Below are 10,582 nucleotides of genomic sequence, written 5' to 3'. Positions count from 1 at the left end.
TCCCCTGACAGGAATTGACCTGAGCTCTGACCCCTTCCCTGACAGGAACTGACCTGACCCGTGACCCCTTCCCTGACAAGATGTGACCTGAGCCGTGTCCCCTCCCCTGACAGGAATTGACCTGAGATGTGACCCCTTCCCTGACAGGCATGACCTGAGCCGTGACCCCTTCCCCTGACAGGATGTCACCATAGCCGGGTCCCCTTTCATGATAGGCATAATCAGGGCTGTGTCCCCTCCCCGATGGTACGTGACATGAAGTGGCACCCTTCCCCTAACCACGTCTCTGGGCTCTGGCTCTGCCTTTCTTTTCTGAGATATTCTGTTCATTAAAGTGTGTTGTTCCCCTAAAGATGATCGATTTGGGATTGCTGCTGCACCCTGGTGCGTACTTCCGGGACCTCTGGAATATTCTGGACTTCGTTGTGGTCAGTGGGGCCCTGGTGGCATTTGCCTTCTCGTAAGTACCCAGGTCTGCTCTGACTCTTGCTGGGCTGCAGTCCCCAGAGCCGTGATGAGTGTGGGGGGTGAAGGAGGAAGGGGTCCATTGGCCTCCATGGCCGTCTCTAGTCAGTCCCTCTGTGCCTGGGGCTGGGCTGTGGGGCTGGGAGGACCTCAAGGCTCGTCTGTGCCTGACGCACCCCATGGCTCTGAAGTTGGGTAGGCAGGCCTCTGCTTATGGTGTCTGCCTCTTGGGTCCTTCAGGAACCTTTCCGTGCCCGGACGCGGCTGCCCTGCTTGGTCAGCCAGTGGGTGGGTGCAGCTGGGGGTCTCCGCCGTCGGGGTGCTCCGCCATTTTCTGTGGCTCCCTAGTGAGCGACACTCAGCCCTGTTGTGGCCGGGCCTGGATTGGCTCCCTCAGACCCTACGCAGTGGCGGGCGTGAGGCAGGCGTTGGGTGCTCGGGTGGAGCAGGGGGGAGACCTGGCGGAGGTGGTGGGGGGAGATCCAGAGATAAGTAAGACCCTCGATGGACACAGATACGGAGGGATGGGCTCATCCCTGAGCCCACAGGGAGGCCTCCTCACTGACTCTCTTCTCTTTGTCTCCTGTTGCTGGACTCTCGCTAGGAGCTTCATGGGGTAATGCCTTCCCTCTGTCCCCTCACACTGCCGCACATCACAGCACGCTGCGGCCCCTCGTGGGCCGCTTCATCACCATGCCTCACCTCCGCTCATTTCCCGCCACCGTCTGGGCTGCATGCTGCCCGGAGCCATGTCCCCAGGGCCACACGTCCCCGCCTCACCTCTGGGGGCCGGGTTGGGGGCTGGAGCTGGGCGTGGCCCCCCCTTTGGTGAGCAGGGAATCCTGACTGAGGGCTGGGGGCGGGGCGCCTGGGCCTGAGGGCAGTGCCCGCTCGGGGTGGGAGCTGTGTGACCTTGGCGGCCAGGATGTTGGCTATCCTGAGACACTTTCCCACGTGTCTCTCCTGGAAACAGGGCTTTCTTGCTCTTTCCTTTCCACAACGCCTCCCTGAAATGCCCAGCATCTCCGACCCTCTATTGTTATAAAACAAAATTCAGCTGAGTAAATCTGAAGGTCTAATTGGGTTTATTCAGTGATTCATGAAACAGGCATTATCCCATCCAGTAAGTAGAAAGGCTGTACACGATGGAGGCTGTACAAAATTGAAGGCCTTTATAGAAAGGGAGCCAGACAAGGTTATTAACAAAAGAAACGAAAGGATTGTTTCAGGCAAGGTTACCTCACTGGTGCTGACCAGGAAAGTCCAGAAATTCCATTCCTGGGAGAGGCTGAAACTGCAATTCAGTCCTGGTTCGCCGTCCTGGGGACAAGTGGCTCCACTTTGGGCCTGTTGTTTCTTTTCATTTTTCCTTCTTCTCCTTTTTCTTCCTTTTCCTCTTTCTCCTCTCCCTCCCTCTCCCCCTCCTCTTTTTTTTTTTTTTTTTTTTTAACAATTCTCCCCTTCTTGTCAAAGTGTCAGCCCAACTGAGAGATGTGATCAAAATTTTAGGTGTGTTGACTAAAAAAACATTCACAACCTAGAAGTTGAGAGTTACATTTTATTTGGCGGACAAAACCGAGGACTTAAGCCCGGGACACAGCATCTCAGACAACTCTGAGGGACGGCTCCAAAGAGGCAGGGGGGAGCCAGGATATACAGGAGTTTTTGCAACAGAGCCCAGGTAGTCGTAATATCAAAAGATTAACTGTTAACTAAAGAAAACCAGGCATCTCAAGTTAAGGGATTTAGTGCTTTTCTTTATATGGGAAATGCAAGAGTCTGGGCTCATTGAATCATTCCTTTGATATGTACCTCAGCTACCTGGGCCAGTATCCTGGGCTTCTCATCCTGAGTCTCCTGAGGTGCCCCGTGGGGAGGGGGGTGGCTGACAGCTAGATGGGGGGGCATCCTGCCTCCATCCTGAGCTCCCACAGGGCTCACCATCCGTGGCTGTAATGTGGTGGCTTGATGGCTGCAACATCCTTTGTTTACTGATGTGGCAGCAATATTTTTTATTCACAGGCATTGGCACCACTCTTAGCTCCTGCTGTGTAATGTTTTGCAGCTTTGATCTTTGATGTGGGATCCATAGATCATGATGTGTTTGCTTAACCCCTGTGACATTCACAGATCGTAGTTCCAGGTTCATAACCCTTATGGTGGTCATTTCCTTTGCTGCTTTTCTGACATTCCAGTCAGAATGGAGACCGTTTACTTAGTGGTTATCAGCTACAAACTTGTATTTAAAGTTTTTGAAAGAATATGACAAACACAAACACATCAAGGGCATTATAAGCAGGATAATTCCTAATGTTTGAAGTGTACTTTGGAGCCATGGTCCCCAAGACCCAAACCAATCAAAGAAAAACCCCATGAAGCAGTCACACATTTGAGCCTAGTAGCTGGCTCAGTGATCTCACGTAACTGACTTTCAGCCTCCCCGGAAGTGCCAATCCCGGTACTGTAGGTGGTGTTGGCCACAGCATAGACAACTTGCTCAGTTAAAGATAGCCCAGGGCTCTCCCATTATTAGGACCAACTTTGGCCAGAGAGTCTAAGGATTTTTGCAGGGGAATCTGCAGTGTCTTCAAGAGTTATGGAGAGGTTTCTGATTATATCTTGTGCATATTTACTCCTAACCTAACTCCTTGTGCGTATTTACTTGAAACCGAGTGATGGATTTATTCACAGCGTTTGCTGCGTTTACCCATTTATGCCAGGGGTCAGTCAGGTTTTTAGTGTATGTGGGACTAGAATCGCCTCCCCTGAAATAAAGAGCCTTCCTAAATGCCTTGCAGAGATGGGTGCTGCTGGTGGGGCCTCCTAGTGAGTGGAGACAAATCTGAGCTAGATAGTCGGGCTAGGTCGGAATCCTTGGTGGCGAATCCAGCAGTCTGAAAGGCCAACCCCATTGGAAAAGGAGAGTTTCACGATTGAAGTGTAAATCATGATCTGTCGTCTTGGGCAGAAGCAGTCTGTGTCCATGTCGGCTACTTTTCTTCCTCTCAGTTTGATTCGGAGGTCGCCAGCGTTTGTACAGGATGAGATGGGGTGTTTTGGTTTTGTTTTGAAGGATGGCTGAGGCTCTGGGTTCCCACAGAGGGAGGGGGAGGGGAAGGGCAGGCGGGGAGGTGGCCTCATCCCTGAGGGAGGCTCGGAAATGGATTTTCTCTGTGACATGTGGGTGGCAGGTGAGGTGAGGTGAGTGGGGGGCAGCACGGAGGGAGCTGGTCCTCGCCTCAGCCAGCCTGGCCGTGCGGAGCCCGGGGCAGGGCAGCAGAACTGAGGCCGCCCCAGCTTCCCGGTGCTGGGGACCTGGGAGCTGTCCAGCACGGAGCCTGCTGAAACCAGCGGGGGCTTGGCCTGCAGGAGGCTCTGCCAGGGGCCCTCTGTGGCCCGCTGCCCCTCTCTGCTCCAGGGCTTGAGAGACCAGTGTAGGGGATCAGACCAGAGAAGGGAATGCTGGGGCTTCCTCAGCTGTGAAATGTTTATCCAAGGTGCAAGTCCCTGAAGTTTACTGCCGTCTGGGTAGTGAGGAGGACCTGGTGCTGTCCCTTCCAAGGAGATTTCAGGGCAATCTTTGTTCTGACTGATTTCAAATCAGAGAGGTGGGAGAAGATTGGAAACGTTAGTTTGGTAAGTCATAGCCAGATATTTGAGGAAACTGGAAGAATTCAGGATCCAGCCCAGTTTACAGGTACATAGCAAAACCTTAAATATAATTATTAGGATTAGAATCTAATATCTCTAAAGGGACAAACATATTTTTTTTCTCTACAATACCCCCACTTTTTTACCAAAGATAATCACAGTAAAACTAATTTGTTTGTATTAAACTTGGCCTGAATATTTGTATAAGTGCAGCAAGAAGAGTGACTGATCATTTGAGTTCTTCTTAAGGCTGCTTTGTTACAAATTTCCATAGGGAGTCTCAGACTGAACTCTCAAAAGCCTTCAAAGCCAGGAAACCACACCAAGGACACGGCCATCAGATCTGACCTGTGACGCCTTTTCCATCAAAGCCCAGCCCCGGCTGGGGCTGCAGTCCTGGCGTGGCCTCCCCACTTTATTCCCACTGGGGGTCTCAGCATGGTGTCTGGAGGAAGCTGGTGTTCCCACTGTGGGTGGGAGTGCTGAACGACATGGCCCGGCGGGGAGGGGCTCTTCCCATCCAGAAGCTCAGCTCTCCCTGGACACCAGGTGCTGCTGACCTGGCCCCGGCCCTTGTCCACTCTGAGGACACCTTGGCAGGCAGCCCGTAGGGGGAGATGCACTGGCTTGTGGTGCCTGCAGGGCCGAGGCTGCCCTGTCCCCAGGTCCTCTGGGCACAGGTGTGCACCCTGCCTGTCTACATGGGTGGCTTCTCCTTCTAGAGGCTCCAAAGGGAAAGACATCAACACCATCAAGTCCCTGAGGGTCCTGCGTGTGCTGCGGCCGCTCAAGACCATCAAGCGGCTGCCCAAGCTCAAGGTGCGAGTCTGGAGCGGGGCCGTGGGCGTGTGTGCGCTCGTGGGCGTGTGGGCACACGTGCACATGTAGATCGTGCGTGTGTGCGTGCATGTGCACACGTGCACATGTAGGTGTGCGTTGTGGGGTGCACATGTGTAGCTGGCCTGGTCCCCTGCAGCTTCCCGCGTGGGGTGAAGATGAGCAGGGCTGAGGGGAGGCCCCGTGTCGCGTGCGTGGGGTGGGCTCTCGGCTCTGTGACCCTCCCCGAGGGGCTCATTCTCCGCAGTGTCCTGTAAGGCTCCTCTTCCTCAACCCAGGGGTGCCCGATGGGACAGCGGGTTTCATCAGCAGCTGTCGTGCAGGGGGAGGGGCTGCGGAGAGAGGGAGGTGGGCTCACAGGGAGATGCGGGGAGGGCGGGGGTTCCCGGAAGCGTGGGTGTGGCTTTAGAATTGTGCTGCAGTCTAATAGTTGCTGAGCTTGTATCGAAACTCACTTAATCCTCCGGGACTGTGTGCAGTAGCGTTCGGAGCAGCTTGGACAGGCGGGCCGTGGAGACCCTAAGCGATGGGGGCTACGGCAGGCAGTTGGCTTAGAGCCGCGTGTGAAGGAGTGGCTCTGGGGGTGATGGAGGCTCCGGGGGGGGGGGGTGGGCAGGGTCTGCGCTGCCAAGGCAGCTGCTTGTGTCTGGAGTGTGCCAGATGGGGTCTCGGGAGATGGTCGTGGATCTGCCTTTGTGCACAGCCAGCCGGAACCGGGGCCAGGGCAGCAGGGAAAGGCTCACTGGAGAACAGTGAGAGCCCCTGACAGGCGGCCCGGGCAGTGCTAACGGACGGGAGTCTCCTCTGGTTCATGGACATGCCCCAAGTCCCTGTCCTGAGCTGGCCTCCGCATCACCACTCCCCCATCCCACTTCCCACCAATAGGCAGGGGCCAGGCATGGTCCTCAGCCCGGCCCTGCCCCTTCCCTCCGCGCCAGCCCGTGGCCTGGCAGAGAGGCCTGACCCCAGCCCCAGCCCCAGGTTCCCCTCGGCATCTGGCCCCCCCTGCCCGCAGCACCTTTTCTAGCACCTCCTGCGCACCCCGTCCAGTCCAGGATCATCCTTCTGGAGGAGGACGGCACAGGCAGCTTCTCACACAAGGCCCCCGGTCCCGGTCCAGACCCTTGCGGTTGTCCCGGGCCTGGGCCCCGCCCCTGGGCCCCGCCCCTCACGGCTCCGCCCTCCCGCAGGCTGTGTTTGACTGTGTGGTGAACTCCCTGAAGAACGTCCTCAACATCTTGATTGTCTACATGCTCTTCATGTTCATATTTGCCGTCATCGCGGTGCAGCTCTTCAAGGGGAAGTTTTTCTACTGCACCGACGAGTCCAAGGAGCTGGAGCGGGACTGCAGGTAAACCGGGCAGGGCGGCTCCTCTGTCCCCAGCGCCGCGCCTCCCCGGCAGGACGGGCCCTTGCTGCCCGCACACCTCAGGGAGCTCCGCGTGGCCACTGCCGGGCGTCCCGTCGGCCCTCGCGATCCAGGCTGGGCCCTGAGGTCAGAGGGCCGCCCCGGGGTTGGAGCCACTTCCCCGTCCCCCCTGAGGCCTTGGGCCCCAGCAGAGCAGACAGGAGAGGCGCCTTCCGGGAGGAGCGAGGGGGAGGGTGGTGCTGTGTGGATGCCGTCCTGGACACATCACGTGATGGAATCCTGTGATCTGGGGTCTTGTGTGTCCAGCTTCTACCACTAGTGCTGTGGCCTGTGCAGTACTTCGTCCCCTTTAATGGCCAGATGTTTATTCCTTCTTAAGTTACACCTCATTGTACTGAGCCAGTTATCTGTTGGTGGACATTTTGGCCGTTGTGATTACTGCTGCTTTGAACACGTGTACAGCTTTTTCTGTGGATAGGTGTTTCCATTTCTCTCGAGTATGAACGCAGAAGTGAGATTGCTGGGTCACATGATGATTCTCTTTATCAGTTTCAGGAACTGCCAGACTGTTTTCCAAAGTGGCTGAACGATTTTGTGTTCCCACCAGCAGTGTCTGGGAGTTGCGATTTCTCCACGTCCTTGCCAATACTTGTTATTTTCCTTTTTAAAAATATAATTATAGCCGTGCTAGTGGGTATAAAGTGGTATCTCATTGTGGTTTGATTTGCGTTTCCCTGATGATTCACGACATGGAGCCTCTTTTCATGTGCATATTGACCATTTGTGGGTCTTCTTTGCAAAAATGTCTATTCAGATCTTTTACCCATTTTTTTTTTTTTTTTTTTTTTTTGTGGTACGCGGTCCTCTCACTGTTGCGGCCTCTCCTGTTGCGGAGCACAGGCTCCGGGCGCGCAGGCTCAGCGGCCATGGCTCACGGGCCCAGCCGCTCCGCGGCATGTGGGATCCTCCCGGACCGGGGCACGAGCACGTGTCCCCTGCATCGGCAGGCGGACTCCCAACCACTGCGCCACCAGGGAAGCCCCGTCCTTTTTATAACCGATTGTAATTGTTCTTAATATAGCCCTGATACGAGTCCCTTGTCAGATAGATGATTTTCAATATTTTGTCCCATTCTGTGTGTGGATGATGTCCTTTGAAGCACAAAAAAAGCTTTCAGTTTTGATGAAGTCCAATTTATCTGTTCTGAGCCCCCCTGTGCTTTCTTCTAAGAGTCTTATAGTATTAGCTCTTACATTTAGGTCTTTGATCCGTTTTGAGCTAATTTGTATACATGGAGTGAGGCGGGGTCCACATTCATTTTCTTACCTGTAGATACCCAGTGCTTTCAGCACCACCTGTTGAAAAGACGGTTCTTTCTCCACTGAATGGATGACCCTTTTCAAAGTTCAGTTGACCGCAGACACAGGGGTTTATTTGGACCCTTCGTCTCTAACCTCTGACTTCCTCTGTGTTCCCGCTCCCAGGGGCCAGTACTTGGATTATGAGAAGGAGGAGGTGGAGGCTCAGCCGCGGCAGTGGAAGAAATACGACTTCCACTACGACAACGTGCTCTGGGCCCTGCTGACCCTGTTCACAGTGTCCACGGGGGAAGGGTGGCCCATGTGAGTGCCCCCCTGGCTGGTCAGGCTAGAGCAGAGGGGCAGCCAGAGTGGGGAGCGTAGACTCTGCGTCCGTCACTAAGCAAACACCCCCCGGGCTCTTGTACTTACCGGGTGAGACATGGTCCTGCCCTTCGAGGGTGGGCAGCCTGGGGAGCAGGAGATTAGCCAAGAGCACAGCACCGTGACCTCCTGAAAACCCTTGTTTAGTGGCTGGGGGCCGGAGGGAAGATGGGCCCCTTGGCGTCTCCCTGTGCTAGCCTCTGGCCGCAGTTAAGGGGAGTCCAAGGGATGCGTGGGTTCCAGGGGCTTCCTTTGGGGCTGAGAAGACCACCCTTCAGAAGGCAGGATCGATGCTCTTCCAGGTGACCCTGCTCAGCCCAAGGCTTTCTGGCGACAGGTGAAGCTGGGTGTGAGCAGGTTACCTGGTGTGAGGTGGGAGAGAGCCGGGCAGCACAGGACTGCTGGACCTCTCCCACCTCTCCTCCAGGGGATAGGACCTCAGGCACACTGAGGCATCCTCTAGGAGGTTCCCCCAGTAGCCCTGAGTATAAACCCTACTGGCGAGACAGGCCCCCGCCGGGAGCCATGGCCCTCCTGAGGAGCAGGCCTGGCCCGCACATGGCACCGTCTCTGGGCTCAGCCGCAGAAGCCTCACCTGTGACACGGGTCTCGTCTTTCCCGGGGTCGTATCCTCCTGGGCTCCCCTGATGCTTGGCACTGGTTCTTGGCCCAGGGTGCTGAAACACTCGGTGGACGCCACCTATGAGGAGCAGGGCCCGAGCCCTGGGTACCGCATGGAGCTGTCCATCTTCTACGTGGTCTACTTCGTGGTCTTCCCCTTCTTTTTCGTCAACATCTTTGTGGCCTTGATCATCATCACCTTCCAGGAGCAGGGGGACAAGGTCATGTCTGAATGCAGCCTGGAGAAGAATGAGGTAGGCGACTCCCCTCCCACTTCGTCTCCTCGCGGGCTCTCCTTGGGCAGTGTAGGCAGGGCCCCTGGGCTCCCCTCTGCGTGGGAGCCACTGGCCAGCACAGGGCAGGGAGGGCTGCCCAGAGGAGGCCTTCTGGATGAGGGCGGGGGGTGTGCAGGGGCTCCGCAGGGTCCCAGCTCCCCCTGCCCCTTCCCTCCTGTGCAGAGGGCTTGCATCGACTTCGCCATCAGCGCCAAACCCCTGACGCGGTACATGCCCCAGAACAAGCAGTCGTTCCAGTACAAGACGTGGACGTTCGTGGTCTCGCCACCCTTCGAGTATTTCATCATGGCTATGATAGCCCTGAACACTGTGGTGCTGATGATGAAGGTGCGTGGGGCCTGCGTGGTGGATCCCGGTGCCTGTGGGGCGGGAACCCAACTCCAGCCTGGCGGAGGGTTGGCTTCCTCCTGGGGTATGTGCAGGAGTGGGCGTCGCCCCGAGTGCTGGTCAGCTCAGGGTGCCTGCGCAACCCTGGGCCCCCAGTCGTCCGTGGGCTGAGATCGTGAGAAGGTTCTGGGAGACGGGAACCGGGAGGGGGTCCTCGTGCAGCAGGCATGTGTGACAGGAGGTCATCGTGAGCCCCGTGGGGTGTCTCAGGGCAGCCAGGCCTGGGGCCAACGGTGCCCCTTCCCCGGGCAGTTCTATGACGCGCCCTACGAGTACGAGCTGATGTTGAAGTGTCTGAACATCGTGTTCACGTCCATGTTCTCCATGGAGTGCGCGCTCAAGATCATCGCCTTCGGGGTGCTGGTACGTGCCTTGGCCCCTCCTGGCCTTTAGGTGTCTGCATGCTGGCTCCCCTTCTTCAGGGGACCTTCGGGGGCCCACCGTTTGGAGCTGGGGATTCCCTGAACCCCCACAACACATGTGACCCTGGAGGGGCCCCAGGGAGGGGGCTGCCGGGGGCTGCCCGCACCTCTGCCCCCGCCCTGCTCCTGGGAGCGGGTGGGGCCGGGCTCCTTCCCTCTGATGCGTGGCCTCGTGCACTCCCACCTGAGGCGGTGCGTCTGTCCACTCGCCGCCTTCTTGACGAGAGGCCACCTCCTGCAGCTCCTTGTGTGGCAGAGCCCTCACCGGCTCCACACTAACTGCCCTTCCTTCTCTCCAGAACTATTTCAGAGACGCCTGGAACGTCTTTGACTTCGTCACCGTGTTGGGAAGTATTACTGATGTTTTAGTAACAGAGATTGCGGTAAGTAGCATCTCCTGCCCCTGCAGGGCCCCAAGTGGTTTCCTTCCAGAGGTGTTCCCTCACTGAGCCTCCAGGCCCTGGTGGCGTTAGCGCCTCCTTGGAGCAGAATTCCCCACGAGCTCTGGAGATGGAAGCTCCTCTCCAGAGGCGAGTGTGGGGATGAGTTTGGGGCGGGGGGGAGGGTGGGTGTCCTCTTGGCAAATGCTTTTTCTTGGCTAAGAAATTGGTTCCCAGGAGGTCTTCCAGGCTGGTGGCCTGAGAATCACCAGGGAGCTCCATGGTAACAAGTGACCAGGAAGATAAGGATCTCCTAAATTTGTGTTTATCTAATACATGCACATCTAACAACTGGTGCCAAAAAGATACAAACTAAAACCAGTAAGAATTTAGAATATTTTAAAGTGTTAAGTTTGTTTTACATATACGTGGTGTGTGTGTGTGTGTGTGTGTGTGTGTGTGTGTGTGTGTG

General features: G+C 56.3%; 1 protein-coding gene across 1 annotated transcript in view; it reads left to right on the top strand.

Moving 5' to 3' along the window:
• CACNA1B (calcium voltage-gated channel subunit alpha1 B) overlaps nucleotides 1-10,582 on the top strand; it is a 172,555-nt gene that overhangs the window by 134,819 nt on the left and 27,154 nt on the right. Inside the window, exons 24-31 of the mRNA XM_027104122.1 lie at nucleotides 354-460; nucleotides 4,839-4,935; nucleotides 6,144-6,304; nucleotides 7,807-7,944; nucleotides 8,678-8,879; nucleotides 9,084-9,248; nucleotides 9,561-9,671; nucleotides 10,030-10,113. Coding sequence (XP_026959923.1) covers nucleotides 354-460; nucleotides 4,839-4,935; nucleotides 6,144-6,304; nucleotides 7,807-7,944; nucleotides 8,678-8,879; nucleotides 9,084-9,248; nucleotides 9,561-9,671; nucleotides 10,030-10,113 — 1,065 coding nt within the window. The remainder of the gene's footprint in view (nucleotides 1-353; nucleotides 461-4,838; nucleotides 4,936-6,143; nucleotides 6,305-7,806; nucleotides 7,945-8,677; nucleotides 8,880-9,083; nucleotides 9,249-9,560; nucleotides 9,672-10,029; nucleotides 10,114-10,582) is intronic.

The sequence above is a fragment of the Aethalodelphis obliquidens genome, unplaced genomic scaffold (genome assembly GCF_003676395.1).
Source record: "Aethalodelphis obliquidens isolate GAN/ISIS:26980383/991018 unplaced genomic scaffold, ASM367639v1 scaffold7, whole genome shotgun sequence".
Taxonomy (NCBI): Eukaryota; Metazoa; Chordata; class Mammalia; order Artiodactyla; family Delphinidae; genus Aethalodelphis; species Aethalodelphis obliquidens.
This window is presented reverse-complemented; position numbering and strand designations above follow the sequence as displayed.